Below are 19880 nucleotides of genomic sequence, written 5' to 3'. Positions count from 1 at the left end.
AGGCTGTGTCAGCATAAGCTTCTCAGTCCTGGAGTATGCTGGGAGACCCAGACACCGGGAGAGGCACTGCCCAGAGCTTTAGATGCCTAGATCCTGTTTTCCCTGTTGTATAGTGGGGATGTGTTTGGAGCAGGCCACAGCCTCTCATGGGGGTGGGTGTGAGGTGTAGGCTCCGGGCGGGTGCTAAACCACGATCACTTCCTGAAACAAGGTCTAAATTTCCTGGGCCAGCTTTAACTTCTGATCTTTCCTCAGCCTCTCTAGAGTCGTGGCTTTCAGTAGCTACTTTAACATCCAGATGTCACGTAGCGCCACTGACCATACCCTGTGGCAAGAAAGGTCTTTTAGGGCAAGGTGGAGGATACACAACAGGGCCAGCCAGGATCACTGGCGGATGGCTCCACACCTCCGTGCCTGGGATGTGCACCCGAGGAACAAGACTGCAGACGTGGGGCTGACTGAGGACATCAAGACAGCTCTTTCTGAGTGGGTCAGTGGGCAGCCGTGTCTGAGGGGCGTTTCCTCCCGTGCTCAGCGCAGGCCAGGCTGGTGGAAGTCAGTAACAGGACCCGTGGGCAGGCCTGTCCCTCTGAGGCCCCTCCTGACTGCTTTTGTGGGGTGACAGAGGAGGCCCAGCAAGAAACCACTCAAATCGACTGACTTTCAAAACTGAAGCAGAGATCAAGCATGGAGCTGCAGGACAGAACTGCAGGAGCCAAGTGCATGCGAACTCGGTGCACTGCTCATCTTGAGCTAACCCGGCTCCCAGGGCTGCACTGCCCATCGCTGCCCCAGGAGCAAAAAGGAGTCGTCAGAGTGGCCTCTTCTTTATAAACACAAGTCCATAATGTTTATTTGAAATCCAATTTATTACAAGCCTACCCTTAACCGCAGCCCTTCCTCCTTTAAGACAATTTAAAAAGCCCCCATGCAGATGTCACTGCAGTGGAAACACCAGCTTTCTGCTACAACACCAGTGAAGAGCAGGGAGGCCGTGGTGCCAGGGATTACCCATCTAAGCCTGCAGGTGAAGGGAAGGGACCCTTCCTCAGCCACTGGGCTGGGCGACACACAGAAGCCTCCTGACCTGGTGGGCTTCCTTTAAATAAGGAGAGCTGAGGGGCTCACATTTTCCAAATTCAAAATCGATAGAAAAGAAAGTTAAACCCTGTCTTGTACTTTTATCAAAATCTGGCATAAAAGGGAAAGCAGACTACAAACTTTTGCCTAAATACAACACGAGGCTAGACTGGCTACGTAGGGCAGAGCCGGCCCCCCACCTCCTCCTGTTGCTGACACCAGCTCCCGTCCACTGAGGAGATGCCCTCGGAAGGAGCACAAGGTCTGCAGAGTGGGCCCTGGAGGAGCAGGCGCCCCAGCAAAGTCGAGTGCCACCAGGGCAGAGAGAGGGCTCCAACCCCAGATCTCGCTGCCCCCTGGCCTCTCTGAGGAGGGGAGTGAAGCGAACACGTATCATAGAAACTGTTCTGTACATGTGCCAAAGCAAGATGACAATTATTTTACAAGATGTTCTTTATACAATATCACTGCGGAAACAAGCAACTTTAGTAACTACAAAAGTCAATTTAAAAAATTAAACATTTGAACTTCTTCCTGCTCTTTTTCGGCTCCCTAGGGGCTTGTCTGGTTTGTGGGTGGGCTGGGCTCCAACACCCCTCTGGCCAGACCCGTCAAAGCCAAGGTCATAGCATGATTAGAAGCAGGACTCCAGTCTCTATGGGAAGTGCCTTAGTTTGCTTTGTTTTTTAATGAGGCGGTGAGTTGGGTGAGGATGGGGAAGGTTTGCCATAATGGAGAGGGCGCTCAGGAACAGCTCCAGAAAATGTCCCTAGACTCTGCCATGATCAACTCAAAGCCCACACTGTCCCAAGATGCTGGTGAACACAGAATCCTGTATGGCACTAGCGGATACTGTCACCTGAGAGGGAGGAGGAAGAGAGTGCGGACATAAAGAAATAAGACTGTATATAAATATAAATTCAAAAAGATCCACACCTCGGCCAGCATGGCCGGATGACGCTCCTTCCTACTGTGGGGTACAGTGCCCTCTCTGGAGACCAGGGGGCTTGGCACTGCTGTAAAGATGAGGCGGGAGGAGGAAGAGGAGGAGCTGGGCAAAGCTCACAGGAGAAGCCATGCCCAGGCATTTCCCAGCTCTCAGGACTCAGGGGGAGGCTCACTTCTGCTGCTAGCCTTTCTGGGCAGGGTTTACCAGGCCAGCATCCCACTCCCCAGAGCTCGGCATGACAGGCATTTCTGGATGCTCCAGTCACTTCCCCTTCTAGCCCTGCCAGCTTCTTTCCTGCCTCTCTCTCCCACACGTCTTGTGTTCTCCTCCTATCCCCCCTCCACGGCTGCCTCACTAGGGCCCTGCCTCGTTACTTCTTCTGTCTTCGTCCCTTGGACTGTCCAACAGACTCTGCGTCACTGTCCCCGTCGTCGTCGGCGAGCCGATCAGGAAACTTCCTGCGTTTCCTGCGGACATAGGGGTGGCCGGGGAGGTGTTTATGCAGCAGTGCGAGCAGACACTGCTCCGTCTTCCCCATACAGCTCAGCACGTGGCTGCCACGGCAGTTGTAGAGCTCGGCGTTGGTAAACACTTGCTTCATGTCGCTGAGGAACTCTTGGACAGATCGGTAGTTCCCACACGAACATTTGTTCTGCATGGTCTGGAAGTCCATGGGGTGATCGATCACATCGTAGTAGTCCTCGGCCTCATCTCTGGTCACAGGCTCCCTGTGAGAAAACACCCAGGGAGAAACATGCACAGGCTGGAGGGCACTACAGACAAGGGGAACCAGCCCCAGGGTGCTTGCAGCCGGGATCAGTCAGAGACAAGCCAACCCAGGGGCAAGGTGTGCTCACCTTCTAAGGGCTGTCACTCCCATCCCCTTGCCAAGACACGTCTCAAAAGGACGGGGCTGGAGCAGCCCGAGTGTGGGCACTTACCGGAAGGGCCAGCTGAAGCGGTACTTCACCAGTTTGTGGAGGATTTCCTCACACTTTTGCAGCTCCAGACTCTGCCTCCTCGAGCTACGCTTGGTCTGAAGTACCTAGCACCAGAGGAAGCAGAGTGTCAGTCACTGTAGAAGAGCAGACAGGACAGGGAAAGAAAAAACAAAACAAAACAAGACACCTAAACAAAAAGGAAGCAGTTTCATCACTTCCTGGGGCATCAAGGTTGGGTGATATTCAAGATGGGTGGTGCTCTCAGGTCAGATAGCGATCACAGCAGCGGAGGGCAGGCAGCAGGTGCTCAGAACAGAGAGTGGCTGGAGACAGCCACTGTGACCCTGAGACACGGCTCCAGGATTAGGGGAATAAACGAGCAATCGCAGAAAGTCAGGCAGCAGCTGACCCCAGCAGCCAGTTTTGTGGGGCAGAGAACGCTCAGGAAGAAAAGCAGGAGGTGTAGTTCCGTTCCTCAGCTTCTCCAGGCCGTGGGAGGAGGTGGCTAAGGAGGTAAGGGGTGGGGCACCCTTCCAGGCAGCCACAACAGGCTGGGACACCCAGTGGTAGGAACCCCACACAAGGTACTGGCAACTTAAGGACTGTTCGTTCCTCTCCCTAATGGCTTGCTTTACATCCTCAAGTCCAAACTGCTCTGTGAAAACAAGCCAGCTCCCAGAGCTTCCTTCTCCTCTTCAAGTGAGATCTAAAGCTAAACTACAAAAATCAACATCGGCTGACAACAGGGGGGGGGGGTGATGTCTCAACAACTGGCTGCAGCCTAACAGTTAGTGGCTCCGGCATTGCTGGCATTCCCACAGGGAGGCCCACCCCTCAGGGCCCACCAGAGACACATGGATACTATTTTAAAACCCCCAACGAGCTGCAGGCTGCTGCTAACTAGGGGAGACTGTCTGAAGGCTAGGCAGGATGCCGGGCATAGCTGCTCCTGGAGGGCCCGCTGCCTAGTCTGCCCAGAGGCCCATCCATCTGCCGCCTCAGCCCCCAACCCCGGGGGAGGGGAGGGGAGGGGGGGGGAGGGAGCCTCCCCTCCACCTGTCGCCTTGTGAATCCCACATGGTGGACTAGAACATACAGAACACAAAGACTAGAGGGAGGCTGAGGAATTCTTACCAGTTCATCAACTTCTGTGTCATCCACAGGGGGGGCCTTTGGCCGGGACTTCCTGGCAGTATGTGACTTCTTACCCGGGGGTCGGCCTGGCCTTGCTGCAGGGATGACGCTCTGCCTGCCTCGGATGTTCTTTCGAGGCCTCACTGAAATAAAGCATGGGCTCAGAGCAGGGCGGAGAGCAGCATGGTGTGAGTATGCTGGGGGAGGGGCAAGACCACACAAGCAAACAGACAGTGACTGTCTGGGGCTGCGGAAGGCCAGGTCCCAGCACTTCTAGCCTGTCCGTACTTGGTTCAGTTATAGTCAGGACAGCGTCTCTGCAGGAGTCAACTGTCAAGTAAGTCACCAGGAAAACATGTTTGCTAACATGGCAGCATGGCTCTCCTGCAGTCCAGACTTAGCCCGAGAGAATGCATGGACCTGCGTGTACAAGGGAATCTACACTTGCCTTGTACTTTCCTGTTACCCTACGCTCAGTACCCAGTGTTTTCAGTGAGAAGCGCACTCACACAAGGGGCCACAGCATCCTGCAAATCCAAGTCAAGATCCTCTTTCTCATGTTTCTGAAAACCAAGATGGTAGCTGAGAGCATTTCCCTGAGAGTCCTGCCTGGCATCCCTATAGAGAATAAACTTGAAGGCACTTAGACTCCTCATGTCTGGCTGATGACAGGTGCTCAGGGGCAGGCAAACCAACATTCCTTGGGATGCCCTTGGGAGCATTCTCTGCGAGGATTAGCTGAAGGCTTCTCCTCCACTAAACCATTTTCCACGACCTTTTCTTGCTAATACCTGGGGTGGGGGGAGATGACATGTGGGGAGAGAATGTGTTTAGCGAGGCAGCCACGTGGAGAACCAATGAATGATGCTTCCCATTCTATTTCTGGACCATGCTAACCCTTCAGTGGCTATTTTAAGGCTTCTAGCTCCAGACAAGGTTCATGAGGAAGGGGAAGAAGCTGACGCTCAGGTGCTAGGGCTTGAAATTGCACCAGGGAACCAACACTGGTGGCCTGGAAGGTTGAGGACACCAAGGGCTCTCAAGTACCAAAGACTTTCTAGATTCTTCTGGGAGGCAACAGCCCTAGAAGCCCAGAGAAAACAAGGGCCTCCAGAGTAGGGGCGGGAAAGAGCCACTAGCATGAAAACAGGCTCAACACGCTGCTGCCGTCAGCTGTCTTCCGACAATGTGCACCCATGCCACACGTCAGTATGAGGAGTCTCTTCATAACATCGATGGCCAGCCCTGGCATACCTGAAGTCATACCTAGTGAGCCCACAGTCCAGTGTTGTGGCACATGCCTATGGTCCCACCAATGGGGAGGTATTCCAGGACAGCTTTGGAAATATGTCTTTAACCAGGGTATTTAGAAGGTAGAGGCAGGCAGGTCTCTGTGAGTCTGAGGCAAGCCTGGCCTACACAGTGAGCTTCCCATTTCAAAGAGCCTGAGATGGAGAAGACCACTGACTAGCTGTCCTGACTGTGAGAGAGGAGGTCAGTTAGAACACACGCGCACCACTGCAGTATGAGGTGGTCATCCCAACACCCGCTGCTCACAGCATGGACTGTGAGCTGCACTACTTGAGACCCGTGGTCTACTTCTACGGCCTAGAACAAGGCTGCTGAAAGTCTGGCTGAAACCACTGTCTTCATCAATGACAATACCTCGCGCCATGGAAAGAGCACCAGAGGATGAGTGGATGCTGTGAGCATCAGTGATGAGCTCTTTCCTGATGACCACCCCAGAGAACAGACTGGGCCTTCCCAACATCCCCATGACCGAACCACAGGAAAACTAGCTTTCTCTTTCCAGCCTGGCACCCCCGGCCAAAGACTCGGCCACTGCCACTGTGCTGGATGGGGCCAGACCAGCAACCTTGTCACAAACATGCGTGAGACCCTCAGTTCCACTAACTCTTAAAGCAAGTGCTCTGCTGTTGGCTGATGCTCTGGAGACCAACCCACCCTTTCCCTGAGAGTTTAAAAGATTTTATTTCTAATTATGTGTATGTGTGAGCTTATGTGTGCATGGACATATGTGCACATTGAGTGAAGGTGCCCAGAGTTCAGGTAAGTAAGGGTCCTAGAACTGGAGTTACAGGCAGTTGTGAGCTGCCCAACATGGACACTGGGAACTGAACACTGGTCACCTGGAAGAGCAGTACAGACTCCTAACTGCTGAACATCTCTCCATGCCATCTGCATGGCCCTCTCCCCTGACATCTTGAAAGCCAACACAGACACATGGCAACTCAGTCGCCCACAGCCCCAAGGGAGAAGAGGAAGACAGGCAGTGCTGAACTTCTCTGCCAGTCAGAAGGACTGAGGACAGCGATGCCACACCAGACACTTACACCGCAAGCCAGCCACTTCATAGTCCTCCTCTTCCTCCTCCTCCTCCTCTTCCTCCTCTTCCTCACTCTCATCACCTTCACTGTCCTCAGAGGTAGAATCTTCAGTGTAATTCCTGTGAGAGGAAAGGCCAAGTAGAGACTCAGTTTAATTGACACCTGACATCCCACAGGATCCCGACAGGTCCACTCATGGACCAGATGGAGCCCAGTGAAGGAGAGACCCTCAGAGTGTAGGCCCATGGTTTCTACTGTGCTTCAGCAGTCTGCCTCCCTCTGCTCAGTCTAAAAGGGTTTAGAGGACACCAATGGGGGGGGGGGGAGATCAAGAACAAAAACAACCTCTACTTTTCTCCAAACAGTCTAAAAGACAATTCCTTTTGTTTCACTAACTATCCGCTAAGTTAACCCTCCAGACACCGGAGCTGCCCGACTCTGGGGTGGACTGAGAGGACTAAGGACTTGATGGCTCTCTTCCAGAAGCTGCAGATGACGACCACACGACAAAGCAACTAATCCCAACTAAGAAGAGCTGGTCCACAGCCTGTCTCTAGAGCAGCAGGCCTTGGGCCCCTCCACTGGGAGGTGGTGGTGGAGGAGAAGAAGAGCAAGGCTGTTACGGTGTGGCTGGGATCAAACAGCTCTGCCCTTTACAAGAAAGACAAGCCAGTGGTTGTGAGCACACCCTTCCACAACCTCAAATGTCAATGGAGAGCAACAGCAGCAACTGGGCAGCAAATGTTAGGTGCCTTCCAAGGTGTGGTCTGGCTGCACTGCCGCAAGTGCAGAACAAGGCGGCTCCTCTACTTGCAGGGCACCCGGCACTGTTTGAGAACTGACAGCTGGGCTGCTCAGGAGGGCCCCCAGTCTAAGGGTGTAGGACTTCTCAAAGAAGCAATGCAATTTCAGCCTAGCCTCAGGCAGTTTACCCAGCAGGCAGTGCTCAACAGAGAAGATGCCAGATGCTGGGAAGCAGAAGGGACAGAGTAACCCGGTCTGTAACAGGCACATGAACAGGAGAACAGGGCCTCCAAAGTAAGGACGAGGAGTCTGAACTTTCCAACAGGTGTCTTCTGTAGGCCGTTCTGATCTCCACCAGTGAGAGGCCACAGATGGGAGGGGGAGAAGGGCTGACAGCCACCTTAGAAGCCCAAGTGAGAGATAGGTGGGGAGAACAGCAGGGGGCCACAGAGAACGAGGAGCAGGAGACAGCTGACACCGGGTTAGTATTTGGCTAATTAATAAAAGAAGGGAAGTTCATGTCCAACAGATCCCAGGGAGAGGAAACTAAGCATGGATACAGAAGGCAATGATTTGGCTGCAGATAACAGGTAATGACCGCCTGTAGAAGCAGCTATGACATAAGCAATGAAGATGCCACTGCTACCCGAGAACAAAGTGTATCAAGGGGCTGGAGAGATGGCTCAGAGCTAAGAGCATTGGCAGCTCTTCCACAGACCCAGGTTCGATTCCTGGCACACATAGAAAGGCTCAGAACCATGTGCAACTTGAGTTTCAGGGGACCCAGTGCCCTCTTTTGGCCTCCATGGGCACCAGGCACACATACATGCAGGCAAAATAGCCACACACATTAAAAACAAACAAACAAACAAACAAACAACCACCAGGCGGCAGTGGCACACACCTTTAATCCCAGCACTCGGGAGGCAGAGCCAGGCGGATCTCTGTGAGTTCGAGGCCAGCCTGGTCTACAGAGCAAGATCCAGGACAGGCACCAAAACTGCACAGAGAAACCCTGTCTCAAAAAACAAACAAACAAACAAACAAAAAACAAAACAACAACAACAACAAAAAAAAACAAAAACAAAAAAAAAATTGTGGAAAAAAGGAGAGCATCCAGAAGAGAAACAGTTGGTCTTGGTGGTAAATGCCTTTATTCCCAGCATTTGGAAGGTAGAGGCAGACACATAGATCTCTGAGTTCAAGGATATCCAGGACTACACAGAGAAACCCTGTTTTGAAATTAAAAACAAAGTGGGGAGGAGGCGGTATTAACAGTGAAAAGCAGAAATGTCAACATTAAACAAAACCAGATGGCTGAGTGGATAAGAACACTGATTGCTCTTGTAGGACCCAGGTTCCTTCATCACCCACATGGTAGCCTGTGACTATCACAACTCCAGTTTCAGGGGAGCCAAGGCACTCTTCTGACCTCCATGGGTAACACGCACACACATTATTTGTATAATACATACAAGCAGACAAAATACTCATATATAAAAAAGTAAAATTAAAACCACACCCCCCCCAACATACCCCCAAACCAAAGTGAGATAACAGCATTAAACTCTTACTGCTGGACCACAAATGACCAAGCTTTGCACCCAAATGAGCTTAAAGCTCCTTGGAAACACTCAGTTTGAGTAACTGAAGCTACTTTACCTATCAGCCTATCTGACGGCTAGTATAGCATGGAATGAATGGCCTTGAACTTGCTTTGTAGCCAAAGATGACTCAGAACTCCTGTTCTCCTCCCCACCTTCCGTGTCTGGGGTTATAGGCATGGACCACCAGGCCTGACTCCTGTAGTAGCAACAGGGGTCACAGCCAGGGTGTGTACGAGCTAAGTGAGCATTCTACCAAGTGAGCTGATCCCCAGCCCTCCACTTATTTTTGAAAGGAAAAAATTCTCACCTGCCCCGGGAATTTCGCCTGGCAGTAGGAGGCTGGCAAGCTGGACACTGCCACTCCCCATCTGGTACTTCATAGAGGGCCGGCCTCAGACAGAACAGGTGGAAGGCTTTATTACACTCATCACACAGGATCAGCTTGTCATCTTCCCCTGCAGAGACAGAGCACACACATTGTTGGCGGCACAACAAACAACGCAGCACAGCGCCTCTCTCTCCCTCGTTTTATTCGTGGCCATGGTGTGTGTTCCAGAGCCTGGGAAAGCAGCAGAGAGCACTGGAGTTCCAGGAACCCCTGACCCGAGCTCTCTGCAAGAGCAGCAAGCACTCGCGGGGGTTGAGCTGTCTCTCCAGCTCCTTTCTCTTTCTTTCAAGACAAGGTCTCCTTGTCCAGCCCAGGCTGGCCTGGAACTTGGTCAGGGGGAGGTCCTCCTGACTGCCTCCCAGTGATGGGCTTACAGGTACAGACCAAATTCCGCTGCCTCTTTGTTGTACGCGCGTGTGTGTGGAGGCTGGAGGCTGGCGACAGGTGTCTCATTTAACAGCTGTCCCGAGGCAGGGTTTCTTACTTGAAGCCAGAACTGGACACTAGTTCTGTGAGACCTCTTTTGTTGCCACCTCCCAAGAGCCAGCACAGGTGGGCTGCTATGCCCAACCACCATTTATGTGGGGGCAGCAATGAAACTATGGTCCTCATGCTTCTGTACAAGCCTTTTACCAACTGATCTATCTTTCCGGCCTGCTTGTTTCTTAAAATGCATTTGTTTTCTGAAAATAGGGCAATTTAGGGAGAGTTCCTACCTTATCTCCTCAGAACTACCTGGAACTGAGGCAGGACAATTAATATTTACTAAGGGGTGGCTGGGCTCTAAGAGGAAGCAGAAGCAGGTGGATATTTTTGAGTTCCAGGCCAGCCAGAGCTACATAATGAGACTCTATCCCAAAATAAGTAAACACGTCAAATAAAACAATTTTAAATTGTGTGTGTGTGTGTTTTAACTAAAAGGCAGAAAAAAAAAAAATATCAAGCAGTGGCTTGAGACTCTGCTGCTCTTCTTGGAACCCAAAACTATCCCACACACGTTTGGCATGGGTCCTGAGTGACTTGGTTTCTTTCCATTTGAAAGTATACGGTATGAACTTCACATGGTTAACTCCCTTTCCCAACTTCCATCCTTGGTCAGTTTTACAGCAACTGCGTCTACATAGTGCTTCACTCTTTGAAACGGAGCCCTAAGCTAGTTCATAAGGTAGCAATAACCAAGGAGAAATAAATCATCGGACGATCTCAGCACAAAACATTTCAAAAAAAAAAAAAAAAAAAAAAAAAAAAGGTTGGAGATTTAGCTCAGTGGTAGAGCGCTTGCTTAGCAAGCACAAGGCCCTGGGTTCAGTCCTTAGCTCTGAAAGAAAAAAAAAAGACAAAACATTTCCAAATGCTCTGTACTCAGGGCTAAAGGATGAGGTCTGTGCGCACAATGTGCAAAGACTGCCCCCTGCTGGAAGCACCTACCTCTAAGATGTCTAAAGGACTGTAGTAAACCAACTAATTTGCTCCTATAGAAACTCTCAAAACTGAGACAGCAGCTGCTCCAGCCATACACTGCAGATGTGAACACACAGACTCACCACCATGAGACTGCAAAGAAAAAACTGCTCCACCACACTTAGAATGTGTATATACAAGGGGGGGGGGAGAATTGTGTACCAAAAAATTACCTCAGAGGAAAAGGATTTTGAGAATGGAGAGCCTAGTCCCAATCACTTCGATGCATACCTTTTTTCCGACAGACTTTGCACCTAGCATTTTCTGCAGACATATCCCACTTGATACAGGCATCAAGCATCCCGAGTAGAACGTGCATTCTGGAAAAGGTCTGGGCTTCACGGATGGCTGTCTTCCATTTTTCCAGTGCAGAGGCAACCTAAGCAGCAAGCAAAACAGCCTGGCATTATGACTGTTACCTCAACGCAACAAGAGGGCAAGGAATGGGTGAAGACATAGAGTTCTGAGGCTATCTGCCTCCTAGAGTTTCATTAAAACCATCCACTTATATTACAGAGCCCCCGCCCCAAGCCTTCAAAGATAACAAACAAACAAACTTAGCAAAGATTACCCCAAGATTAAGTGTGGAGTGGGAATGAGAAGCAACATGTCTCTTCCAGTGAAATCATAAGAATGTTGTATCATTTAGAAGTAGGAATAAACACCAGCATAAACATCAATGTTTGGTCTACAAAACTCTGAGATGGCTCAGCAGGCACCTAACTTTGCTAGAACATTCAAGTCCCCCAGCTTGGAATGCTTCCAGTGAGCCTCTGGTTAGAAGTGGATGGTAACAAAGCACACCAGCAGTCCCTTTGCCCCACACCAGAAGGACAGCTATCCTGACTCAGAAGGGATGGAAGGCTACACAAGAGTCTTTCCAGATACACCATTCAAAATGGAAAACTTTGCTGCCTTGACAGAACACACCAACACAGGACTATTACAGGAAATAGCTATGAAGTACTTGCATAAGAAAGACAAGCAAATTCACAAGCGAGTTCACACTTTTGGTTTTTTTTTGAGACAGGATTTCTCTGTGTGTAGCTAGCCCTGGCTGTCCTCAAACTCACAGAGATCAGCCTGAGTCTGCCTCCCAAGTGCTGGGATTAAAGGTGTGCACCACCACCACCCAGCTGTGAGTTCACACTATTAAATATTGTATGGTATCTCATAAATTTGCACAATTATTAGGTATTCATGAACTTTTTTTTGGGGGTGTGTGTGTGTTTCAAGACAGGGTTTCTCTGTGTAGTTTTGGTGCCTGTCCTGGATCTCACTCTGTAGACCAGGCTGGCCTCGAACTCATAGAGATCTACCTACCTCTGCCTCCCGAGCGCTGGGATTAAAGGCGTGCACCACCACTGCCCGGCAATATTAATGAACTTTTAGAGTGTTTAAATGGGGCTAGAGATAGCAAGGTGCTAAAAGTACTTGCTGCTCTTGCAGAGGACCTGGGTTTAGTTCCCAGAACGCACAGGGTAGTTCACAACAACTCGTACCTTCAGTTCAGGGGATCCAACATCCTCCCTCTTCTTACCTCTGTGGGCACCAAAAACACATGTGGTACACATACATACATATATGCAGGCAAGCCACTCATATACATAAGATAAAAAAATCTAAAAATAAACAATGTGTGTTTAAAGAGGGAGACTGCTAGCTATAGTGATTTGATTACTATCCACACTGTGTACACATACTGAGTTATATTACACACTATAAACTTTTTTTTTTCCCTCCAAGACAGGGTTTCTCTGTGTAGCTTTGGTGCCTATCCTGGAACTTGAGGCTGACCTTGAACTCAGAGATCCACCTGGCTCTGCCTCCCAAGTGCTGGGATTAAAGGCGTGCGCCACCACTGCCTGGACACTATAAACTTATACAACTAAAATAATAAACAAAAGTTAAGCCAGCTCTGGTATCTTGTAGGAGGCATGGTGGTTCTTGTGCTCAGAGATAAGCACTAGGGAACCTGGAATGCTAAACACAAAGGGTTTTTGCTTAAAAAGGATGCACAACCTATTACCCTCCCAGAAGGTAGCATGGAAGCAGACATGCATTCTAGCCTGGTGACATTGCGTGATCTGTGTGGCCAGAGACTACACCAGACCCTTCCCTAGACCCTTATCCTAAGCCTGTTTTTTCTCAGTCAACCTATAGAACCCATCTTCATGTAGTATCTCCAGTCTCTATTTGGCTTACTTTGTGCTCTATTGCACATATGGGGTTGTTAATTACCACCAGAAAAGTTCTGACCAAATTGTGCTGTGCTTAAACATGCCTAAAATAAACTATCAGTGTCAGACTCTGAAGTTTAAACTGACACTGTTACTTAGTTGTGCTGAATCTACCTTCTTGCCTCCCTTGGACCATTACTCTGCTGGCTGTGGTGGTCGCAGAGACTCCCACAGTGGCTCAGATCTGTAACCTGGAGGCTGAGGCAGGAAGACCACTGGCTCTGCCTCCCGAGTGCTGAGATTAAAGGCATGTGCCACCATCGCCTGGTTGCTATACTGTATTTTCTATCTTTTTCTCCCCCCACCCCATCCTTCTAATATTTCCTGCTGCTCCTACTCAAGAGTACTCTGGGGAAATGTGGGGGTGGGCTGGCCCCCCACAATACACCAGACTAGGACTGGAGAGTTGGCTCAGAGTACTCGCTGCTCTTGTAGAGAGAGGACTGCGGTTCAGTCCCCAGCATCCACATCAGGCAGCTGACAACTGCCTAGAGCTCTAGTTCCTGGGGAGCGGATGCCTTCTGGCTTCTGGACGCACTGCATGCTACACTCACATGCTGCATATACTAACAAGCAGGCATACACATCGACGTGAAAAGAAACAAATTGTTTTAAAATTTAAAAAATACACACCCCTACTACAAAAAGGACCTGAGAAACAATCTTGTAGAACTAAAGAAACTGGAGCCCAGAAGAGAGACTGACATAAACTCATGTACAAGCCTGATACTAGCCAAGGAATCCTTGGCCCTTGCTAAGTGGAAACTTTCAAAGCAGAGGACAGTGGAAAATTTTGAGCTGTGGCAAAGCTGACCTTTGGTGGGAGATGCAGGGCAGGATACTGCTAGTAGAGAAGACAGCAGAACCACTCAGCAAGTGGCCTGACTGACTTTCCAAGAAGCTCTCCATCTCTACACGGTCTGGACCTTAAAGGGCTTACATTTTATTTCAGCTCAGGGTTTAGTACACAAAGTGCCCTTAATGGAACTTGTTAGAGGAACCTGTTGGTCCTCAGGAAAAAGAAATAGCAAGGGAAGAGGAGGCTCTTTCCCTTGAGAGCTTACCAATAAAAGCCTATACAAAGCTGGGTTAAAGGGCAATATGGCTCACAGGGTAAAGGTGACTGCCACCAAGTCTGACAATCAGAATTCTATCCCCAAGACCTACACAATGAAAGAACTGACTCCTGCAAGTTATCCTCTGACCTCCATACACTCATTAGCTGTGGAACACAAAAGTGTATGTGTGTGTACACACATACCACACACACAAACACACAATGTATAAAACAAAAAACTTCAGTTAAAAACAAAACCCACATAGCATTTAGCAAACAGTGCCTCATAAATATGTACAATGAACTTTAGAAAGTGTTTATGAAGAGAGGAAATGCTAGCCATTCTTGATCATTACACACACTGTGCACAGACTGAATTATCATACTGTACTCCATAAATTTATACAACTACAATAAAGAAATTTAAGCCAAGTCCGGTGGCTCAGTTCTGAAACCTCAGCACTTGGGAGCCCGAGGGAGGAGCTGTCTTACAGATCACATAGGTAATCTGGGTGCTAAAAGTCATTAAAAGTAACTCAGAAGGACTGTCCCAGTAAAATACCGACATAGGCAGGAGGCACCATGGTGAAGTAAACCAGCCCCTTACTCCAATAATCCTCTCTGAATCATGTTCCCCCTGTGGCCTAAGAAAAGTAAGGAGAAACACAACTGTGTACACACTCTAGAGGTGTTGCAGAAAGCAGTAGACCTACTTACTCTTGAACATTTTTGCTTGTAATCACATATGCACACATAAGAGGACTTGTTGGATCCTCTAGAACTGGAGTTACAGACAGCTCAGGCTGCCATGTGGGTGCTAGAAATAGAACCCAGGTCCTCTGGAAGAGCAGCCAATGCTCTCAACCGCCTTGCTAGCTTTGTAGCCTCTGAGAGTAGACTTATTCTTAAACTACCTGGCTGTGGTGATGCTTGCCTTTAATCTCACCACTTGGGAGCTGAAGGTAAGAGGATTTAGGATTCAACCCAGCTGGGGCTACATAAGATCCTGGATTTAAAAAAAAAAAAGCAAAGACCAGGCATGGCAGAGCACACCTTTAATTCCAGCACTTGGGGAGGCAGAGGCAGGTAGAATCTCTGAGTTTAAGGCCAGTCTGGTCTACAAAGTGAGTTCCAGGACACCCAGAGCTATCTGTCACGCAGAGAAACCCTGTCTCAAAAAAAAAAAAAAATTTAGATTTTTCCATGACAGAGTGACAAATTTCATTTCAATCTAAACTTCAGAACCCAGCTCCCATGCCCATGGCTGGGAAGTTCTGACCACCTTGGCACCCCTCACAAGTCAGCCTAGGCACCACTCCTTTTCATCAGCACAGAAAGCCTGAACTCGTGATGGCTTGAATTCTTTTCTTCCTTTTTCAGATAGAGTCTCTACGTAGCCCTGGCCTTGAACTCAGAGACCTGCCTGCTTCCACCTCACCAATAGCTTGCACCACCACAGCAGGTGTCTTGAGTTCTGAGATGGTATAAAAGGGATCTTTTGTGGTGATATATTGTGTACCAAATAAAATTTGCCTGAAGATCAGAGAAGAGAACAGGCCACTAGATTAAACACAGACGCCAGGGAGTGGTGGCATACATACACCTTTAATCCCAGTACTTGGGAATCACATGCCTTTAATCCAAGTATTAGAAGGACGAACTATGGCTGGATGAATGTACACAAGGTGGGAGGAGATAGGAACAAAGCCTTTTCAGCAGAAGCTCTTTTCGGCTGAAGCTTTTTCAGCTGGAAACTCCTTTCAGATGGACCCCTTTCAGCTGAGGATTAAGAGACACTCAGAGGGTTCGTGGAGACAGGATCTCGCCTCCATTTCGGCCTCAGGATTCAGTAGTGGTGAGCAATTTCTCTAGTGGCTTGTTCCTTTGTTTCCTCTGATCTTTCGGCAAATTTTATTAGGGAGCACATACATCATGACAGTCTTTTGTTTAGTAGAAACCCTATGCAAACTTCCATCTTTTCTGAGCTGTGATGAGATGACACACAAGTGCAGTCCTCTCTGGTGAAGCTGAGCAAAGAGCAGGGAGTCCCAGCAGTCCGACCCTGCTATTGCGGGAAAGAACTGGGGCTTCACAGCCTACTGTAGTGATGATGTGTCTGCCCCAGGACTATACCAACATACAGAGACTTATTAGAGCACACACAGGGAACTCCAACAGCTTGTCCTACTACTCTGACTGCCTCCCCACTTCTCATTCCTACACACTCAGTCCCCTAAAGCAAGAATCCCCAGCTCAGATTCAGTAACTGAATACCTTTGCTTCCTCAGCCATCTTTTTCTCTTCATCCACTTCCTCGGACTTTATGGAATCTTCACTTTGGAGTTTCCTTTTCTTCTGTTTGGGAGCCATGAATCCTTGCAGAAATTTCTTTATGACACTGGCCTGAAGGGCAATGACACATTCACCAAAATCCTTCAGTTTCTCCAAGGAAATGACCTACAGGAAAGAATTTAAAAATGAGTGGAGGCCAAGAGGACAAAGAAAGAAGTCTGTCTCCAAACTCCCTACCATGAACTACTGCTGTCTCAGTTAGAAGGACTGCACATCTAACCGTGCCTCTGACTACCTCCACTTCCCCAGTGAAAGGATCCAGAATGCTGAAATCCCATCTGCTCCAAGGAATCCTTCCATTCAGTCCTTATTACCCATGACATGCAGGATAAACTAAAGCGCCGAGGCACAGAGGGTGTGCCTAGCATGTGTGCGGCTGTGAGCTGAAACATCAGCACCACAAAATTAAAACCAGAAATAAAACACAGGCAAGGAAAGCAAAGACAGTTGGAGAAGGCTCAAGCTTTCGGCACTTTCTGGCTGAGGTCAGGCACTGAGCTTTCCATTCTCCATCTCCATTAAACCTCTGTTTATTTTATGAATGAAGAGGCAGACACACTATCACAATTACATTCTTTCTGAAGTTGCAGAGATGGTTCAGCAGTGAAGAGTGTACACTGCTCTTGCAGAGGACCAGATCCCAGCACCCGTGTCAGGAGGGTCACACTCACCAGTGGGTCCAGCACTTCTGGCTTCCAGGACAAGAACATATGCACATATCCAACACATAACCAAGATAAACTTTTTATCGGGGAGTGATGGTACAAGTCTTTAATCCTAGCACTTGGGAGGCAGAGGAGGCAGATCTCTTAAGCTGGAGGACAGGTTGATCCACATACCAAGCTTCTTACCAGCCAAGGCTACATAGTAACACACTGTCTCAAAAGAAAAGGGAAAATAAAGACCTGCTTACCTCTGCCTAAGTACTGGGATTAAAGGCATGCAATACCATGCTGGGCTTACATTTTTTTAAATAAAGATTCATTTTTTTATTTTTAACTATATGTATGTGTCTGCTTGGAGTATGTGCACAAGAGGGCAATGCCCAAAGGGGCCAGAGGTGTCTGATCCTCTAGAGCTGAAGGTCCAGGTGGCTGTGAACTGCCTGATAGAGTGCTGGGAACTGAATGTGGGTGCTCGGTAAGAGCAGTACGTGCTCTTAATCACTGAAATGCCCCCTGGGCTCGAAAACTTGTATTACACCCCGTGCATTGACTTGTCAGTTACATAAGGCACACCAATTTAAAACTATATAGTCAGGCATGGTGGAGTACACCTTTCCTGCCAGCACTTGGGAAGCACAATCAAGAGATTACTGTGTTTGAGGCCAGCCTGATCTTTTTTTTTGTTTTGTTTTTCGAGACAGGGTTTCTGTGTGTAGCTTTGCGCCTTTCCTGGATCTCGCTCTGTAGACCAGGCTGGCCTCGAACTCACAAAGATCTGCCTGCCTCTGTCTCCCGAATGCTGGGATTAAAGGTGTGCACCACCACCGCCCGGCATGAGGCCAGCCTGATCTTACACAGTGAGTTCTTGTCAGGGCCACATAAACCCTGCATGAAGAAAAAGAACAAGCCAGAAAGAATAACTCAATTTCAGCAAGAGAAATAATTGAATTTGGCCCATTTCCTGATAAATATTTAGCAAACAAAAGAGATGACAAAGAAAACAATTATATGCATCAACTTGTGCTCCCACATATATTATGCACAACACCCCCAAATGGAACCAGGACCCGCTTTATTTTAGCACGTAAGACACCAGCTCTGGAAGTGACTCCCTGTTGAGCTTCTAGAGCAGCAGCATTCGTGGTCCTTCCCTGCACTCTTACCCGGGCTTCAAACTCTGCCGTGCCCTCCATGTAGCCAAGCCCTCCTTTCTGCAGCCTCGTTGCCACTTCAATAAGGTCACTCCGCAGGAAGTCCAAGAGCTCCTGGTTGCCGTCACAAGCTTTTAGACCCAGATTTGGCTTCCGAGCCAAATAAATGGAGTGAGTAATTTCTTGGTACCTACAAGAATTAGGATTAGGAACAAGGAGGAGTATAGAGACTTTTAGAGGCACTTCTACATGCCCCAGTGACGAGTAACTGGCTCTGTTTCTCTGTTATCTATACTGATATTGATGCTTCACACAAACAGAATCATATAATATGCAGCCTTTCATGTCTGGCTTCTTTTGCTTAGCACAATGTTTTGACACCCAGGTAGCAACACAAACTAGTGCTTCGCTCTTTATTTATTTTTTTTTTAACGTTTATGGGTCTTTTGTCCATATGTGTTCTGTGCAACAAGCCCTCCAGCTTCCATCCCTTCTCATGAGAATATGCTGTTTGGACAGATCACATTCTGTCTTCTGCTGATCAACTGATGGGCATTTATGGTACTTCTATCTCTGGTCTATTGTGAACACTGACAGATCAGGTTTGAATGTTAACTCAGCTAGGAAAGCATTCGTGCAATTCTCTTAACTACCATGGCTCACAGCTTGGTGCAGGGCACACACCAGTCAAAGACCAAATATGCTACCCTGGATCATGCGACCTAAAATGTATATTTTATCTAAACAAACATGCTTAAAAAGATTACAAGATAGGAGCTGGAGAGATGGCTCAGAGGTTAAGATCACTGGTTGCGGACAAGAGGTCCTGAGTTCAACCCCTAGCAACCACATGGTGATTCACAACCACTTATGAGATCTGGTGCCCTCTTCTGCCTTGCAGACATAAATGCTGACAGAACACCATACACATAATAAATAAATCTTAAAAAAAAAAAAAAAAGAGCCGGGCAGTGGTGGCGCACGCCTATAATCCCAGCACTCGGGAGGCAGAGGCAGGCGGATCTTTCTGAGTTCGAGGCCAGCCTGGTATACAGAGCGAGATCCAGGAACTTATTTTTTTTAAATAATTTATTTATCTTTATTTTATGTACATTGATGTTTTGCCTGCATATATATCTGTGTGAAGGTGTCAGATCCCCTGGAACTGGATTTATAGGCAGTTGTGAGCTGCCACATGGGGGCTGGGAATTGAACCTGGGTCCTCTGGAAGAACAACCTCTTAACCGCTGAGCCATCTCTCCAGCCCCCCAGACTTATTTTTATATAACTGTAATAGATTATCAACAAAAAGCCAGGTATAGTTGTACATACCTCTAGCCAAGAGCTCCTTGAGACCTACACCATCACATAGAGTGTAGAGGCAGGAAGGTTAGAAGTCGTCATCTTGGCTATACAGTGAATTCAAAGCTAGTCTGGGCTACATAAGACCCTGTTTCAAGCAAGCATGCAAGCTGAGGCTAGAGAGATGGCTCAGCCATTAAGAACACTGGCTGCTCTTCCAGAGGACCCAAGTTTTGACGGCTAAACATCTACATGGTGGCTCACAACCATATGAAACTCCAGTCCCAGGAGATTCCCTGCCTTCTTCTGGCCTTTCAGGACACTCATACACATGGTAGAGACATACGTGGAGACAAAACACTCATACGTATAATATCAGTAAATTTAAAAAAAATGCACACATTCAAAAAATAAATCATGCAAACAAGCCCAAACCAAAAAAACATCTTGCTGCTGGGTAC

The 19880-nt window shown here is 48.5% G+C and overlaps 1 protein-coding gene across 1 annotated transcript in view; it reads right to left on the bottom strand.

Annotated features, from left to right (window-relative positions):
- Positions 1–824: 824 nt before the first annotated feature.
- The window catches only part of Baz1b (bromodomain adjacent to zinc finger domain 1B), a 59160-nt gene continuing 40104 nt past the window's right edge, over positions 825–19880 (bottom strand). Inside the window, exons 12-19 of the mRNA XM_028860677.2 lie at positions 18130–18307; positions 16224–16406; positions 10884–11031; positions 9111–9258; positions 6459–6571; positions 4105–4247; positions 2971–3074; positions 825–2757 (exon numbers count right to left, since the gene is read on the bottom strand). Of these exons, the coding sequence (XP_028716510.1) occupies positions 2400–2757; positions 2971–3074; positions 4105–4247; positions 6459–6571; positions 9111–9258; positions 10884–11031; positions 16224–16406; positions 18130–18307 (1375 nt within the window). The 3' untranslated portion in view covers positions 825–2399. The remainder of the gene's footprint in view (positions 2758–2970; positions 3075–4104; positions 4248–6458; positions 6572–9110; positions 9259–10883; positions 11032–16223; positions 16407–18129; positions 18308–19880) is intronic.

Source organism: Peromyscus leucopus, chromosome 23, assembly GCF_004664715.2.
Source record: "Peromyscus leucopus breed LL Stock chromosome 23, UCI_PerLeu_2.1, whole genome shotgun sequence".
Taxonomy (NCBI): domain Eukaryota; kingdom Metazoa; phylum Chordata; class Mammalia; order Rodentia; family Cricetidae; genus Peromyscus; species Peromyscus leucopus.
The sequence above is the reverse complement of the archived record's forward strand: the minus strand, read 5'-3'. Positions and strand labels throughout refer to the sequence as shown.